The sequence below is a fragment of the Grammomys surdaster genome, unplaced genomic scaffold (genome assembly GCF_004785775.1).
Source record: "Grammomys surdaster isolate TR1022 unplaced genomic scaffold, NIH_TR_1.0 150, whole genome shotgun sequence".
Classification (NCBI taxonomy): Eukaryota; Metazoa; Chordata; class Mammalia; order Rodentia; family Muridae; genus Grammomys; species Grammomys surdaster.
The window spans coordinates 12,519,919-12,538,199 of NW_021604608.1; the positions used below are offsets into that span (position 1 = coordinate 12,519,919).

Consider the following 18,281-nt stretch of genomic DNA (forward strand, 5'->3'; position numbering starts at 1 on the left):
AGAGAGAGAGAGAGAGAGAGAGAGAGAGAGAGAGAGAGAGAGAGAGATGCATTCGATTTGTTTTTTAAATTTGTGCTGAATAATTTCAGTAAAATTATAACAGTTAACAGAGTGCAGATGTAGAGTTTCAGTCCTCCAGCTACTCTCAAATCCTATTAAGCTTATCATGTGGTATGCTTTTTTTAAAAAAAAAAGATAATGACTTTATACATAAAATGTATTATAGAAATTCATAAATGAAACATAAGGTATTTTTTTATAATTGGGCTTGAATAAACATTTATTTTAAAATTCATTTTGAGCTGGTCACAATGTATTCAGGAGAAAAAAAATCTTGTGAATTCCACTGACAGTTTCCCTTCTGTAAGGTACTGCTGATTTAGGCTGAATAATGTTCTCCTTAATTAATAAAATTTTGGTCAATGTTCATTATACACTTAATTAAAATAGAACAAGTGAACTTTATAAAAAGATGACTGATTTTGGAAGCCAATGGGTACCTTTCTGTTAGTATCAGAGTGCTACATTTTATGAAAATTAAGCACCAACCTGCTTCTGCATCAGCACAACATACTCAGCAGTAATATATCTGCAAAGTGATGTCAGCTACACACAGCATCCTGATCAATTCTCCAGGAAAGCATTCACAATGTGGTTCACTTGGTTATCACCAAGGACTCTTTCATGAAACCTAGTGAATATGCATATATTTCTTTTACCTTTGGCCTAGTATTCTTGGTAGGAACTTCATAACTAATAGGAGAGGAACATCTACTGAGCAATATTACCTGAGTTTTTGAATGTATAAGGCATATAGAAATGTTCGCTCAGTTATGTGGTCTAGAGTTGATATGCAACTTTAAAGGGAAGTTCCTATAGAACAAGTTAAATGGTCCCCAAAATTATGTTAAACAAATGAATCAATTAATGATTAGCTTATATGAGTGATTAATGATACAAATCTATAAAGTTTCCAAAATTTCTATGTGTTATGAGCTTTCTCCTTTTTTTGCACTCAAGTACACATTCTTGTTTAACAACTGTGTGGCCATTAGTGCTTTATCTTGTACTGATACACGTACACTGATGTGGAAAGCAAACAAGTCAACAGCTTATGGCTTATACCTGAAATCGTGAGAGTCATCACAATTTAGAATGAAAAGGTACCACCTTAACAATTCTCTTTTTATAGAAGAGGTAAATAAGAATCTAGCATACAAAAGTTGTTTGATTATGTTCACAAAGTTATTAGAGATATGACATAGACCAGAGGCCAAGCATCTTCATTAAACCACTTTTAGAGGCAAAACATCCTTTGAATCTCAGTAAGTTTCTCTGTGTAGAATGTAGCCGTGGTAAAAATCTGCTTCGGTTCACTTATGTCTTTGCTAATGTATTTGACTATAAAGATAGACCTTATTTTTTTTAAAAATATAGCATAATTTTGGCCTCAACTCTAGGACTTATGTGGAATTTAAAATTTAAAACTTACTGATTTTAGTAAAAGTTCATAATTTTATATCTCATAAAAGGTCACCATTGATGATGTACATGAAACAGAGTTAATGTGATTCTGATTAGTGTAGGCTCAAAAAAGTAATTGACAGTATTTGAAATTAAGCACAATAGTAAGGACAGCCATAAGTTGCTGTCATGGGTGGTACCCTGTTGCGGATCTTCACTAGAAAGGCATTTTATTTGAAAACAAAATATTCTCAGTATTATACATGACAAACTTTGTATATTCTTTTCGAAGTAATTGTTTACCTTTTTAACCAAAACTGATAACCGCTTTTGGCTTCTAGATTACTTGATGTGTCACCATTTAACCTAAACATACAATGACACAATTGCTTTTCTTTTCCTCCCAGTTTGTTCACTAGCAAGTTTCACAGAAGAGTGAGACTTTTTTTTTCAGTTAGAAAAAAATAAAGTGTTTTGTTGTTATTGTTGTTGTTAGTCAATGCCAATTTGCATAGGAATCATATATAAAGTGTAAAGTTTACTAATTTCAATGGCTCTTAGCACTGGTTTTGTCATAGAATCAACTGGAATATCCATTACCCTTATTGTTAGGGACAGTGATAGGGGAACATTGTGCAGTAAGTGTAGTCAAACCTTGTTTACACTCAAACACAGACTAGTCTAGACTATGGCAAGGTTTCCCATTCATTCCTTTTCTGTGGCTTTATAGAAAGAATAAAAGCTGTGTCAGCGAATCGACAGAAGTTTCCTTTTTAGCTTTAATATTTTAAAAAAAAATTTTAAAGCCCTTAAACTCTTGTCTAAAGCGGAGTCTGTGTCATGCACACTGCATGGTGCTTTATTTAGCACTAGTTAGTGGGAGAAATCACATACAAAAAAAGCTGAGCTGAAACCACTAAAACTAATCTTAATTATCGCTTCTGGTGAATTAATGTTTTAAGGGCGGAAGAAAGGTTTATTTTCAGGAATTTAGTGATGTTTGTATTGAGCTCTAATGCTGTGTACAAACAACAGAACCATTAAGGCTCCTGATGTTGGATTCCTCTGACAAGTCAGTTTGCCCCCTTGAGCATATTTATTATTCATAAATCTATAATTTGCAATGAAAAAATTTTATCTGTTTCCAGACCTCTGTATCAGCATTGTGGTCAAGTATAAGAGTTTAGGGAGATTTTCTACAACATGTTTTTTTGTTTTAACCTACATAAATCTTTATTTTCCTTCTTTCAGATGCGTCTACATCCATACATTACGGTGTTTGGCTGAATTCCACTCTAATATGATGCTCCATTTTGCACCACACTCTGTGATCACCTTGCTACTCCGACACCTGCTGGAGCCTGCCCTTGGTCGTGGGGTGTCAGCCAATCACTGTTTGTTCCCCTTGTTGTGCATTTTATTTTCAAGCTCTTTCTTCCCTATTTAAGGATAATAAATAGTTTGAAAGCAAGTTAAGGTCCAAAGAGGCAGTATTAATACAGGCATGTATTATTCACAGATGTCTACCATTCTGCTCTCAAAGAGATGGCTAGCAACTATTAACACTTGATAGGAAAAGCATTAGGAAAAAAGAATCCCAAAACGTATTTCAATAATAATAACTCAAAGATTTTGGCTTTGAGTAAACAAAGGGAAATTCAGTTTCTTACATCTTCATCAACAGTACACTAAATACTGATTTCAAATAAAACTGATCAGTGTTTTTCTGTGTCATTTGATCACAACTTCTTCCAGCTAGGCAGTCAGTTCTTGCCAAATCTGTGTTAAAATTCTGAATGTCACCGTGCGAATTTGTGTTTTTACCCACTCGTGAATATTAAAGACTTCAAGCACTTTAATAAAACATACTGGTCTGTGACTTTTTGCATCTATCACAGACACTGCAATGGCTTAAATTTTCCTTAATCTTGAAATAAACAAACCCTATAGGATTTTCAAGAGGTGGTTGTTGTTGATGATACATTTTTAAAGAATTTCTAAAAATTTAGTTAGATTTATCAAAGTCACTGAAGAAAAATTCAGAAGGAATATATACCTGCCAGTTTTGTGGACTACATTTATAGGGAGGCGGTTATGTCGGATGTCAGGTAATATAACCTTACAGTTCTGAGAATTAAGTTTCATTGGTTGAGACATTAAATGGGTATTTTTAGTTGTAGGAGTCATGGTCTAGGTAAGTTGGCACCTTCTGAACAACCTTTCTACACGTGCCCCACGTTTGTATATCTGCATTTATTTGTGATAGTATACCTTTATGTGTTGTATGTGGTTTGATTCTTTTATAATTATTCATTGCACTGTCTGCCCTGCCCCATTACAATTTTCTCCATGTTCCCTAGTACTGGATAAGAGTTCCACACTCCCCAGGTTTTGTTTTGTTTTATTCTATTTCATCATGTGTGTGTAAATAATTGTCAGTCTAATGGCTTTTTAACAAATAATGAAGATTATTGGAACAACACAGAAGTCTGAAGTGGTGAGAACTGCTGTAGCCCATACAAGTCCCTAACGTACACTTAAGGGTTTTTATACTATTAGCTGTTTATCTGATCTTGCAAAAGGGCCATTTTCTGAAGTATCATTGAGCCTGCAGTGAAATTCCTGAATAAAAAACTTAATTATCCTTTGCCTCTCATTTTGTTTCGAAGACAAGACTGAGGCTAAGAGTCTGGAGAGGAATCTAGACTCTGTTCTGTGTCTCTCGAATGCCTATTTCTTCATCTCAAAGACAAAAAAAAAAACCTCAATAGACTTAAAATGAAATTTTGCAGCAAACCATACCAACTTACAAACAGGAAGTGATAGAACAAAGTCTAGGAGTTGGAGAGGGTAGACTGTGCAGTGGGTGACCATGGGTAGCATTACTGAAAACATTTACAGAGAAGAACCCTCACTCAGTATTTGCAACTCAGCCTGTGGCATGTTCTTGAGGAATGGTTTGACTTATGCAATTTCTACCACAAAATAGGAAGTTATGACATAGTGCTTAGGTTATATATATATATATATATATATATATATATATATATATATATTAGTACAATATTACTACCAGGTCTGGGTATGGAGCATAAAGTTCCTGCCTTCATGAAATAAATATAATGTTAACAGGACATAAAATAGATAGTCATTTACATTTTCATTGTGCCTTTTAATTTTCAGAACACTAGGCAGTAGATACATGCTTGCTTACTTGTTCTTCAGAACAGACTGGAATAAAAAAAGCACCTTCATTATTTCTGCGATGAAGCTAATGAAGCAACCAGCAGACTTTTCCTGAATGATGGAACTCAGCTTAAGAAATTTACAAAATCAATTTCTAAATATCCCCTCAGACTCAAGAATACTCAAAGCATCCAAGTGAAATTCATGTTTTTGTTTTGTTTGGTTATGAGTTTTGTTGAAACAAATTTTTACCTTGTACCTTGGGCAAGCTCACAATTCACTATGCATCTATGCCAAACTGCTTGCCTGTGCCTTCTAGGGTGCTGGGTCTAAGGGCCTATGTCACCATTATTGACTGAAGTTATGTTTTAAAATAAAGTTAATTTTTAGACTTTATGGCTACAATCTTCCCTAAAACAGATTGAGCTCTAAAGTTCCAAAAACATGTAAGAGAAGTTTATATAATTTATGAGAAGGTATATGTCGGAAATCCTAACATTTTTCAAAAGTCATTGTCATGATTGAAAAGATTAAGTGAGTTATGACTTGAAAATCTCACTCATTATCATATTTATATGTAGGATTGTATGTTATTGATGCTATATTTAAAATCAAACCTTCAAAAATTAATTTTTACCCTGAGTTTATTTCTGAATGTATATTGGAAAATGAGCCCAAGACCCTTCCACGTTCTTGATAAAGTGATTCCATAGTCTGGCTTTCAGTGACCTGCACTTAAGAAAAAAACTCTATAATTTTGCATTAAACTTTTCTTTCATGTGTGCCATTTTTCAGACTATCTCTATTACCTTGTGCTAGGCTGTGATGTGGAGATAAAACATAGACTTAAAATAATCATGATCATCATTTTACAGGAATAAGAACGGAAATGTTTAGCAGGGTTGTGATGCCTCCCACATTTAATCCCATTACTCTGAAGGCAGAGACAAGGACACCCAGAGCTACAGAGAAATCTTGTCTCACAAAACAAAAATAAAACAAACAATCAATAAAGCCCAGACAAACAAAAACCAACCAACCGCCACCAACAAAAACAGTGTAGACATGCCACACCTTAGGCAGGGGATTCACTGTGTTCAGAGGAGCTACCCCTACTTCAGTTTTTCTTTACCATCACATTTTCCAAGTGCCAGGGAGCAGTCTTAACTTAAAGGAGACTCTCACAAACCTTTGTGGAATAAAGTCCTTAGGCTTTGAGTAGAGTTAGCTTTCAAATTCATCCACCCTGGCTCTGGAATAGGATGAGATCTCTTGTTGTTGTTGTTGTTTGCTTTTGTTTTTATTCACTTTACATCCAGGGCCCCTCCCTCCTCACTTCCCAGTCTCACCCTTACCACACATCAACCTGAAACCAGGGAGTGTTGTGGAAGAGTAGGGGGATAGAAGACAAAATGTTGGTCAAAAGAAGAAAAAAGTGGGTCAAGGATACCACAAGATGACCCACAGAGTCAACAAACCTGGGACCATGAAGGCTCACAGAGCCTGGGCCACAAACCAGGAAATATGCAGGAGCTGGACCTCAACCCCCTATGCATTTGTAGAAAATGCATAGCTTGATTTTCATGTGGGTCCCCTAATAAATTCATCGGTGGCTGTCTTGGTCTCTGTTCCTTGCCATTGGATCCTCTTTTCCCTACATGATAGGACCTCCTTAATATGACCCTGTAGGATACTCTGAAAGCTTGCTTATCTTCTTTTCCTGTGAGATTGAGTTCTCTGAGATTTAGGCCTTCTAATATACTGGCCAGAGTCTGTCTTTTCCACTTGGCAGTGTGCATTTTATGATCCCGGCTTCAGCAACAAATCAACAATTCTGTTTTCTTCACCTTCGTTCTTGCTTCTATTTTAAATCCCAAACCTATTACTACTAGGAAAGCAATGCCAATGTTTACCATGACCACTGAAAATCATGCTTACTTAACAGGTTTCAGACACATTTGAGAGAAGAGTTGGTAAGGGTCTTTTGTTGTTGATTTGTCAACTTGACACTGCTTAGAGTTATCTGGGAAGATAGAATCTAAAATTTAGGAAATGAAATGTCTTTATCAGATTAGCCTCTAGGCAAACCTCAGGGGGCTTTGTCTGGATTAAGGATGACTTGATGGATGTTGAGTAGTGGTGGGTTGCTAAGCCCACTGTGGGCAGGGACTACACTAAGCCACTAGCTTTGGGTTATATTGAAGAGCAAATTAGGCTAGCCTTGGAAAATAAGCCAGTAAATGTCATTGCTCCAAGATCTCTGTTTCACTTCCTGCTTTAGCTTCTCTTTATGGTAGACTGGCTTTAAGCTCTAAGGTGAAATAAACCCTCTTCGCTCCCAAGTTGTTTTTTTGGTCATGTTATTTAACCACAGCAATAGAAAGCAACCGAGGACAAGGGCCTCAAAGAACCATGCAAGCATATGGGTTGTCAGTATTTTTCTGGAACTGCTTATCTGTGGCAAAAATAGATATATGTACTCCCAAACACAGACACGGATGGATCTCAGTATCTGTCAATTTGTATATTTCTGCAGATATTATTCATTTTCTATGCCAACTCAGACTCGCACACAAACGTTTCTGTTTCCACCCTACCTCATGACATGCAGTCATTTAAAAAGGTGATGCGCTGGCATGTCTGGAAAGAGAAATAAGGGTGTAGTGAATCTACAGAGAAAAGAGGTCTAGAAAAGGGAACCCAGCAGCAATTGAAGGTGCTGAGCAGTGGAGTGAACGCCGGAAAGTTTGAGCAATTCCAAAGCTCTCCCTTGAACTTTGGATTGCCCAGAAGAGTTCCCCTTTTAAAATGTAAATGACCTCTGTTGGAGTTTGGTTGGGCTTTTAGCACACCTGGGTGTAAATTGCTTTAAGCAGATAACTAGGTCAGCACAACCCAAAGATCAATAGTCCTTAAGAAATGGAAATTTTGATTAGGGCCTTAGGGAAGAGTGGTAGGCTGACTGGAGCCTCAAAGGGTGAGAACTCACTTAAAGCACCCAGTGTCTGCAACTCTAACTAGAGTCTCTCTGGGATATGTGTGTGTGTGTGTGTGTGTGTGTGTGTGTGGTAAGAACTCATTTAAAGATTTAAAGCACCCAGTCTCTGTTTTTCTGTCTCTGTGTCTCTGTCTCTGTCTCTCTCTGTCTCTCTCTCTGTCTCTGTCTCTGTCTCTCTCTGTCTCTCTCTCTCTCTCCCTCTCTGTGTATGTATGTTTGTATGCATATGTACATGCATGTATGTTTAGCTTTTTTTTTAGAATTTATCAGAAAGGGATGTTCTGACCTGAGAAAAGCAGCTGTCTAGGTTTTAAGTTTTGAAAGAGGGATGTCATGAAACGCCATTTCCCTTTCTCTCTACAGCATCCAGTTTAACTGCCCTATTCTATTTATTTTCTGCTTCTTATTTTGGGGAGGAAAGAGAGCAATGGGGAAGGGTAGAAAAAAAAAGGAAAAAGCTCCCTCCCAGTGAGCCCACATTCCTCCTACCGTCATTATTCTGCTAGTAGAGTGAAACAGTTCCCACTTATTGGGGCTTTGTTAGCATGCATTTGTTTCTTATCCTGATTTTAACCTGAGGAAGCTGAGATTTAAAGAGGATAATAACATTTTTTCACAGTTGGAAGAAGCTTCAAAGGGAATTCTTTTGACAAAGGTCTGTAGATTTTTTCAGAGCAGGGTGAATGCGCAGGGCTCCAGCTGTCTCCACTCTGATGAAGTGGACTAAATACACCCAGATTTGAGAGAGAGTGGAGGTGCAGTATCTTAGTAAACTAATGAAAACTAAGAACTACACACTTTTAAAAAAGAGTACTGTGGTGATTCTGTAATATGATAAGTCTGGTGGACAGAGCATAATCCTTGTGGGTTTTTATAGCGTACGGATATTATAAATTAGAATTTTTCATTCATAGAAATTTGATTCTAGTGTCTTACCTGTGTAGCCTAGAAGCTTTATTTATTTGCTTGTTTGTGTTTATTGAGGTTTGGAGGATCTAAAACCCAGGACCTTTTGCCTGCTAGCCATACATACTCTATCATGGATTCCTGGCCTTAGAGCTGTGATTCATTCCATAGTCACGCTTAAATTTTTTCTCATTTTTACTTGAAAATGAGAAGCTTGCCTACCAATTTCTAGGTTAGATCCTCTGAAATTCTAACTTTTCCTTAGTAGTTCACTCCTAGTCTCTGGAAAAATAAAAGCTTGTAACTGGTTGAGGCAGTGAGAAAACCCACTGTCCAGCCCTGATTGACATATCCACAGGAAAGGTTTCTGCCATTTTACACCTTAACCCCTGATCTGGTTACACAACCAGGTTTATGGGAGTGACATGGAATATTTGGGACTTTCCTATGCACCTCCATGAAGGAAGATACTGTTTCTAGTTTGCCAGGAGGTTGTCTCCCTTCTGAAGGTACTTTGACACTTTGGAAGGCTTTCATTACACTTAACAAAATGCTTCAAAAACATTTGTCCTCATCCATTTGACCATCTGCTTGTCTGTTTCCATGGTTCCTTTCAAAGTAGCACTGATCTTCTACGAAGAGACAGCTGAGTGTGGCCGTCACACATGCCAGGAGGTAGTAGCTGTTGTCAGGAAGACATCAGAGTTGTTGCCCTCTCCCTGGTAAAGAAAGAGGTGTGATGGTTAATGCTGTAAAACAGGGAGTTTAGAGGAGTCTGCGGCTAATTTAATTGTATCCTTGTGACCCTGGTTCGATTCCATCACTTCTTAAATCCGTCATTTTGTCTTGACTGCAATCTTGCTGGGACCTTTTCTCTCACTTTATGTCCAGCATCTAAAATTAATGGCTGCTATTTACTGAAGCTTTACTCTGTATCAACCACTAGCCCAAGAGCCCTGTTAGGGTATTACTGCTCTTTCCCATACTAGAGGACTGTGATTTAGGTATCTGACTGCCACACAGGAACAAGGGAACAAGCCACATCCCCTCCTGTCCACCACCTCCTGCTAGTACCCTTCAGAACTTAACTCCAGTTTATGTCTCTCTACATATCTGAAGGTCTGTATTATTATAGCAGTACTGGTAGAGTTCAGTTTACAAAGCAACCTTTAAAAAAGTGTGGTAATTCTTTTCTACTCCATAATATCTGCTATGTATTTTTATCAGTTGTCTGTGTGCATGTTGTATGTATCTATGTGTATGTGTGTGTGCAGCCACATGTACATGCATTTATATATACAAGAGCATGAGTTTGCATATGGATAGTAGAGAACAACCTCCCACATCTCTCCTCAGGAACAGTAGCCTCCCCTACCCCCCCTTTTCTATTGCTTTTGGTCAAGGAGCTCCAAGATATCTGCCTGTCTCTGAATCACTACTGATGGGATTACAAACCTGCTGCACATGACAATATTATTTTTTTCTTATTTCGGTTCTAGCAATTGAGTTCTGGTCCTGATAGTTCGAGGGCATATAACTTTTCTGTCTGGACTATTTTCCCAGGCCTCTCAATGGTCTTAATAATTTTTATGAGTCTTCCCTGGCTGCCATCCCGAAATACCGCAAACTGGGCCCACTAAACACCTGGAGTTAAATTTTGTTTTCTCTGAAAACTTAGATCAAAGTGCTGGTCAGTGTGGTTTCTGGAAAACTCTCACTAGGCTTGCACGTCACTGCTTGCCTATTTACCCCTTCCATGCTTTCCTTCTGTGCATGCATAGATAGAAAGCTTTATATCCACTCCTCTGAGGAAAACACTAGGCCTTATCAGATGAGGACCATAACCTTCAGACCTCCTATAACCTTAAATGCGTCTCTGGAAGTACTGACATTACAAGGTTTATGATTTCAGTAGATGAACTTGGAAATACACAGTTCTGTCCATAGCAGAGTTCATTCCTGGTCTTCACTAGGACATACTAGATTGGAACATCAACTTTTACACATTCACTCATTGTATATGGTCTTTATGTTCTGGGGAGCATGTACGTTCCACTTTTCCTGTCAAGATGAACCTCAAATATGTTTTACAATGATAAAAGATTTATATACTTGCTTTATCTTTGTGAAAAAATCTATGAATCTATAATGTGTATGCATGCACATACATTTTTAAATATACGTTTTTCAGTTTCCTACATCTAACACCTCATGCATATCATTGAATATTTCTGAAGTTTCTAGTTTTCCTGAAGATTTGATTTAAACAACATTTTAGTTATTTTACTTTTGCTAGTCTGTAAGTGTATGCAGGTATACTGATTAATGGAATAGCAAAATCTACCGAAAACAATCCACAAGTGTAAATTATTTTTAATGATATTATTAACACTGAGTAGCAAATATCTTGTTTTTCTTAATCATTAAAATCCAAATGAAAAGCAGGAGTTAAATCTCTTTCTGTCAGCATTCCTAGGTGAGGAAAGAAAACAACTGAGCATACATTTCCTAAGGAGTTCCTTCTGAGCCTCTAAGGCTGGTTGAACCTCCAACATTTAAGATTAGAAAATTTAATAGTCTTCTGTGCAGAGAAATGGCAATAAATAGTGCATAAACAGAAGTGTATTTACACATTTGCATTTAAGCCTGCTTCTTAGTACATTGAACTGTTGATCACAAAGGCAAAAATATTTCCAGAGATAAAATTTCTGGTGTCAGAGAAATCAATCACAGTAATGTCTATTTCTTCCAAACCAATACAACAAGTGATCAGAAATAATAAAATTAAACCCCCTAAGTTTGTTAGGTTTTCCTTTCATGTTCTTTTTGTATGTATATGTGTATGCAATGTACATATGCATAGGTGCATACAAATACATACTACCCACACAAAGGTAGTACAGTTAATATTTCAGAGAACAAATATTCAGTGACTAACATCTATATGCCATTTAAGTTCCAGGTAGTATTCTAGGAACGTAACAAACAGAAATGACAGAAAAGGATGGAAAGAAATAGTCTTCCTCCAGGGGATTGTTGGAACACTACATAAACCACCATAGCTAAGCTTACGTTGCACATTATATTCTAGGCATTGAGTAACATAGCTTGCATGTATGAAATCACCAGTTGAACACAACAACCACAAAGTCTCACTGATAGCTATCTTTATATTGTAGACAATGGGTGTGGTGAGTAAGAGAGATACTTACTCAGAATGACTTATTCAGTCACATAATTTGCAAAGTGCAGAGCTATAGTTCAAGTACAGACGATCTAGCTGCAAAGGTCACATTCCCAACTACTGTGAAGTACAGGAAAGAGCTCTGCACTATAGACAACTAGTTTTATGAGAATGAGATTGCATTCACTCACTTCTCGGCAAGGCTTCAGTGATATTCTAACCTTGCAATTTTGATACCTTTTATTTGGTTCTTGAAATTAGGTTAATCGGTTCATTTGAAAAAAGTAGTACTACCTTAAGCCTCAATCAAAGTGCAAATTATAGGATGGGAACTTGTGCATTAGACGGGTGTATTTTCTATTTTCCTTTCCTTCAACCTATTCTTATTTTCAGAAACACCCCATCACAGACTTTTGTTATTTTAATATTCTCCAATTCATTCTCTATTCAGAAAGTGTTCTGCATATCATTAGTGCAAGTAGAAGAAACAAACTCATTAATCTTCAGTGAATTGCCATTTGATGCAAGATAGGAAATGCCTTTTAATGAAGAATAAAAATTTGACAATTTTTTGTGAATCAGAGCTTTATAAAAATATATATTTCCTTCTCGAGTTTTCAAAAGCATATATGAAAGAAAGCAAAGGGAAAGTGAATTAGTTACAAACTATTTGTAATGGTTAATTCTTCTGTTCCTTCAATTAAGTATTGATTACTATACATGTTATGAAAATGTAGCTGCATATCTGCATGGGATATATTCCAAATCCTCAGTGGATTCCTGCACCATATTATATGTCTTGTATCATAAACACTGGCAGGGTTTGAATATTTCTTCCCAACCCTAATGATTAGTGTATCAGTGTGTTGAAGATGTGGACCTGCACTAGTGTCCACAAGTAGTGCTGAGTCTAAACTCAGCCAAGGATAATTCCATTATTGGTTACATAATTTGATGGCTACAATGGAAATAGCTGGATCTAGGCAGTAGGTGACTAGGGGCATGTCCTAGCCTACTACCTTGTTTCTAGTTTCTTTCTCCCGCTTGTTTTTGCCCTTATCTTGTATGAGGTGAGTTGCTTGATATAAGAGCATATACTCTGCCATAATATTCTGCCTCAATACAGGTCCATATACAATGAAGCCATGTGACCATCCACTGAGACCTTGGAATCCCGAAGTCTAAATGAAACTTCCTCTATTGTTTCTTAGATATTTTTTGTCACAGCGATAAACAGTGATTAACGTACATACTTACTGAAGCAAAATCTAATTTATAAATAGATATATTAAGCTGAACAACAATAACAAATGACGATATAAAAAGATTATAAGATTCTACCGCAGTGAACCCTATTTAAAACTACAAACATTTTACTTTTGAAATTGTCTACCTAATATCATTTGACTGTTGTTGAGTACGACCAACTGAGTCTCCAAGTAATAGCTGCTATTGATTATCCTTTTTGTAGTTTAAAACTTCATCATTTTATTCTTTTATTTAAAATCTACATAAATTTGTATAGAACATCTAAAATTCAAACGAACAGCACTTAAGACTGTACCTTAGTGACTTTTGTCTTTAATAAAATAATGCTGTTTTCCTTTTTGGCATGGCTAGTGTCTAAAAGAAAATGTCCATGATATTTTCCATTGTTGGATACTTTCTTTTTAACTGAGAAGCTTTTCTAAAATATGTATATAAAATATCTTTGGATTCTCCTTTTATTATCTCTACCTACAGGAAATGTGGATATCTCAGTATTGTGGGAAAGCCGTAAGGGTTTATTTTATTTATTTTAGTGTACATGTGCGTGCATGTGTGAGTATGTGTGTGCATGTGTGTGTGCGCTTGTCTGTTTGTGTGTTTGTGAGCTTTTATGGAATTTTGTGCTCCATGTGTATTCAGGAGACTGTGAAGGACAAAGGAATCCTGAGATGCCTAGCAGCTGCAGTTATAGAGGGTTGTGAACCTCTATATGGTTTCTGGAAACTAAATCTGAGTCCTTTGCAAGAGCCTCAAGTTCTTTGTCATTAAACGACCTCTGAGGACTCCAGTTTACAACTTTTAAGCATTGAAACCAATGGACAACAATTCTGAGGCTATTGTTTCCTTAATTCATTTTCTTCTCCAAAATAGATGGCCTCTTAGTTACTCTTTCATGTGAAGAGACAGTATGACCAATGAAACTTTTAGAATAAAACATTTACTGGGTGGCTTGTTTATAACATCAGAGGGTCAGTCATCACCATCCTGGTGGGACCATGGTGGCATATTGCTGGAGTGGTCGCTGAGAGTTCACATCCTGACCCACAGGCAAGAGGCAGAAAGAGAGTAATACTGGGATCAACAGTGGGCCCTTCAAACCTCAAAGCCCAAAGCCTAGCAACACAGCTCCACTAACAAGGCCAAACCTACTCCAACAAGTCCACACTTCTGAATCTTTCTCAGATTCAGTAACGGGAGAGCAAGCATCCAAACATATGAGCCCATGGTGACCACTCTTATTTAAAATACCACAGATGGTTAAAACAATCCACCACTGTTGCTATTCCCTACTGAAGCAAGTGAAATATAATAAACTTGTAAGGGGTGCAGTTAATTTCCAGATCACACTTGAATTCTTATGGAGTGCTCACACCAACTCCTTTTTCTTTCTCATGACTGGTATTCAGTCACAGCAAACATAGAAGCACTACAGCTGCATCACAGAATGTAATTGGAGAAACTAAGTATGAATATCATACATTTACTATATATTCACTAAATCAAGAATATGAACAAAGTCGAGTCTTAATCCATTTTATTTGAGTGGGAAGGCTTACCTGAATTTATTATCTGGACGAGGACAATTAGTTATGATTTCCTAAGCTTTACTAAATACATAGTTATACTTGAGGGGGTAAAAGAATAGAAAAATTTGAAGTCCTAGTGTGTGTTGCATTCTTACATTGTGCATACTTACTGAAGTTCACCTGGTCTTATGTGTGTTTCTTGGTATGTGTTGATGTAGGGTTACCTTGTTGTTTGGGAAGATTTGTCAATTCTTAGTAATATATAATATGAACATGAATTTTACATAGTGTGCAGGAAATGAGTGTGCAGCATATGCCTGAGAATCTCTAGCTACTAATTTTATGTTCTTTGATGATTCTCTTGTAAGAACAATTGTCACCAAAGCACAAGGCAGGGCTTGTTGCCTTGTGGTGAGGATTCCTTTGCTCTGTTTAGCTTCTGTTTACATTCATACGTTTGCATATGATTTTAAATGCATTCTATGATATTTATTTTATGACTTCCATAAATGTCATGGCATGTGTGTCATGTATGTGTGCAAACACATATACACTAAATAAATCTATATAAATTAAATTAATAGAAAATAAAGAAGTTCTGGGTTCTTCCTTTTAGTGAGATACTAGATAGAAAAAATGAGAATAATTTATGTGAAGCCAGAAGCATTTCTTGTCTTTAGTCATTATGACAGGCAGACTCCTGGAAATTACCTTGTGTTCAGATTTGTTGGGGTGGTGCTTTTTAAACCTTTGGTTCATACGGACTGAGAGTGCTGATGCATACACTGCAGAGTGAGTTTTCATGCTCTTTAGTACCAGAGGGAAACTATTTAGCCCGTACTGCCTTGCACAAGGAAGAAACTGAAATCAGAAAGTTCTAACAGTGTAACTCATCTTGTAATATGCCTTTGTTTTAGCAAGCACAAGCCTAAACGGGAGGTAGATGCAGAGTTTCTTAAATTCATTTGAGTTTTCATCACTGGTGTTGAGCAAATCACTCAACTTTTTTTTTCCTATCTTTTTCCTTTGTTCATCATTGATGTCTATCTTGCTCACTGTTGAACATTTTGTGCAAGGTAAGAGAAACTGTAAGTCTAGCTGTAAAAACTGTGGGTTCTAAAGAAAACAATTCCTCCGGTATATGATACTAAGGGTTTTTTTTTTTTTGATAAAGACAGAGGGAAATTCAAAATGAAGTCATGATTCCAAGTCTAAGTATTTCCTAGAAAAAATTAGTTTTTACAAAAAAGAATATCTTGTTACCAAAAATAGCAGAGTTGTCACCTTCCGTTCCTGGCACTCAACTGTGGAAGAGAATTGAAGACACATTATTTTATCACTCAGAGAAATCGCTGAAATGTCTTATTGAAGAAAAGAGAAAAATACACTTCAGAGCTAGTGTGCAAAGTCTCAATTTACGAAAAGGAAAAAAAAATCCAGGATTTTGCTCAAGGGTCTAGAAAAAAAAATGTTTAGCTTATTTCTTTTTCATCACTTAAGCTAGTTTCTTGCTGGGCTTTTTATTGAATAATTGAAAAAAAATGGGTAAGGGAGGGACTTTTTTCATCAAAGGCAAGAGGTAGCAAGAAATAAAAGTACTGGGGGAATAGAGACAGGAAGTTGTATCTTTCTGTACTTTCATGATTGCCTACATTTCTTCCTAAACTTGCAGTTGAAAAGATTTGGGGAAAAAAATCAGCCCCGAGGAAAAAGCTGGAGAATAAAGGCTGACATTCTGATCTCCTTCACCTCCAGCCCTTCTCATTCTCCCCTACTCCCCCTAACCCCACCCTCTCTCACACACTAAGACACACATCACACAAAGCACCACCATCACAGGCATACCCATCCTCACAAGCTCATGTTATTTTGTTTTTAAGTGATCACTATTTATATTTGCAAAATTAATTAAAAAGCAAGAGTTCCTTTGATGGGAACTAACATTTAAAAGGGGACTTACTGGAAATTTTTGAAAGCTGCGTTAAGAAAAACCTTTTATTAAGGTTCCCTTGATTTCAGGCTGTGGAGGAAAGAGCCTAGAAGGATGGCATTGGCGAGCTGGAAGCTTGGTTCTCCGCCTTCTTTCTGCCAGACACAGGCTGAGGCTGTGGGCAAGCTGTGTCTCCCTTGCTACTCTGCCTCCTCTGCAGCAGTCAGTTTATGATCATCTGAGATACTGCTCTTTTCTTACCCCTGTGGCAGCCTATCAGCTTCTGCACCACCCCGGGCTTCCTCCTGCCACCAAGCAGTCTGTTTTCTGATGGACTCAGAGGGACTCAGAGGTCAGGATGAAGCAGCCAAGAGATAAGAATATTTTAAACACTACCTGTCTCTTACAATTTCAGTATCCAAGCTACACAGAAGAAATATAGATGAGTAAATATAATTTTTGTCCAGAAAATTTCCAGTATTTCTTGATTATGTAAATAAAAGTCTATAAAGCAAAGCCAGAACTCGGTTTATCTGAGGTATGTCCCTGTTAACTTATATAATTCTTGGGAAGGAGTACCTTAAATACGATTCTAATGATATTTCCAACATATGATGTCTAAATGATTGTGGTTCTCTTGTGTGTTTTATTTCTCATTATTGGTGCCCTTTCACACCAGGAATGTACTCAGAAATTAATCGTCTTGTGTGGAGACTGCTTTATACGTCTTATACAGGAATAATAGCATAGTATGCATGAAACTATAATGGGAACTATACACACCCTGGGGGAAAGATTTAACAATTCTTAGAAAGGTTGATGCTTGACAAGAAAATGGCAATATAGCTTTGATTCCTTCCTCCTTTGTAGTCTTGCATCAATATTGCAACTTTGGCTATGGGGCATCAACTATTCTCATTTGAACTGAATTTAAATGTATTTTGTGCACACCCTCCTTTACAATTCAACAGTTTTTGTCCTTATAGAATTCTAATGGGTTTCCTCTTTCGCTGTGAATCTTTAACCATTGTTGGGCAATCCTGTTTCACTTTATTTTAGTCTGTCTGGGACTTTGGACCAGAACTATTTCATTGTAACTCTTCACTCTAAATTCTTCACACTTGACTTTTGGTTATTTTTAGATGTCAAAACACCTTCAAATGAGAACTATTACTGTCAGTGAAGAGACAGAAAAGAAAAAGCAGTCTAGGCTTTGAGATGCTTGCCCGTGGAGGACTTATGCAGATGTGTGTGATGACAGCAGCCTTACTGACATGTGGACCTTTCCATCTTGGGGAATATACCAATTCATCTGACACTGTGTTACTTTTTCCTAAAAACAGACATGTAATCTCATATTTTTAAGCCTTGCATTTTCAAAAAAAGGGCAACGATTATACAAAGTGCTCTAGAATTTGGATGTCTTCAGGAAAATCATAAGGATTACTTTTAAAACAATTTCTTATTATTTTTAGGTGCCTTTCAGTGTTCTTTTTTGAGCTAAGCACCTATCATGTGTTCTATTAGCCCTGTGACTTGTTATCAGCTGGCTTTTAGATAATCCTGCCTAAGTGACAGGTTGATGACAGTTTTTAAGATATTGCCTCTCTGGGTTATATTTCTGTTCATAGAGGATGCCAGAAAAGCAGAGAGCCTTGGTGTGAGACTTTTACGGAGGAGCTCAGGGAGGACATGCAGTGTGCAAGGGAAAATACTTGGAGGCCTAGTTGGAATTTCTCCCATTCTTCTTAGTCTCTCCTTGGTTCACATCGTTACACTCTATTTGACAATCGATTCTTGGATTTGATTCTTTGTATA

General features: G+C 36.9%; 1 protein-coding gene across 4 annotated transcripts in view; it reads left to right on the forward strand.

Annotated features, from left to right (window-relative positions):
* The window catches only part of Pcdh7 (protocadherin 7), a 400,300-nt gene that overhangs the window by 7,283 nt on the left and 374,736 nt on the right, over positions 1-18,281 (forward strand). Inside the window, exon 2 of one of the 4 annotated variants that reach the window (XM_028765266.1) lies at positions 2,716-2,818. The exons of the other annotated variants lie outside the window; for them this stretch is intronic. Coding sequence (XP_028621099.1) covers positions 2,716-2,751 — 36 coding nt within the window. The 3' untranslated portion in view covers positions 2,752-2,818. Of the gene's footprint in view, positions 1-2,715; positions 2,819-18,281 lie in introns of those variants that run through there. 4 annotated transcript variants of the gene reach the window in all.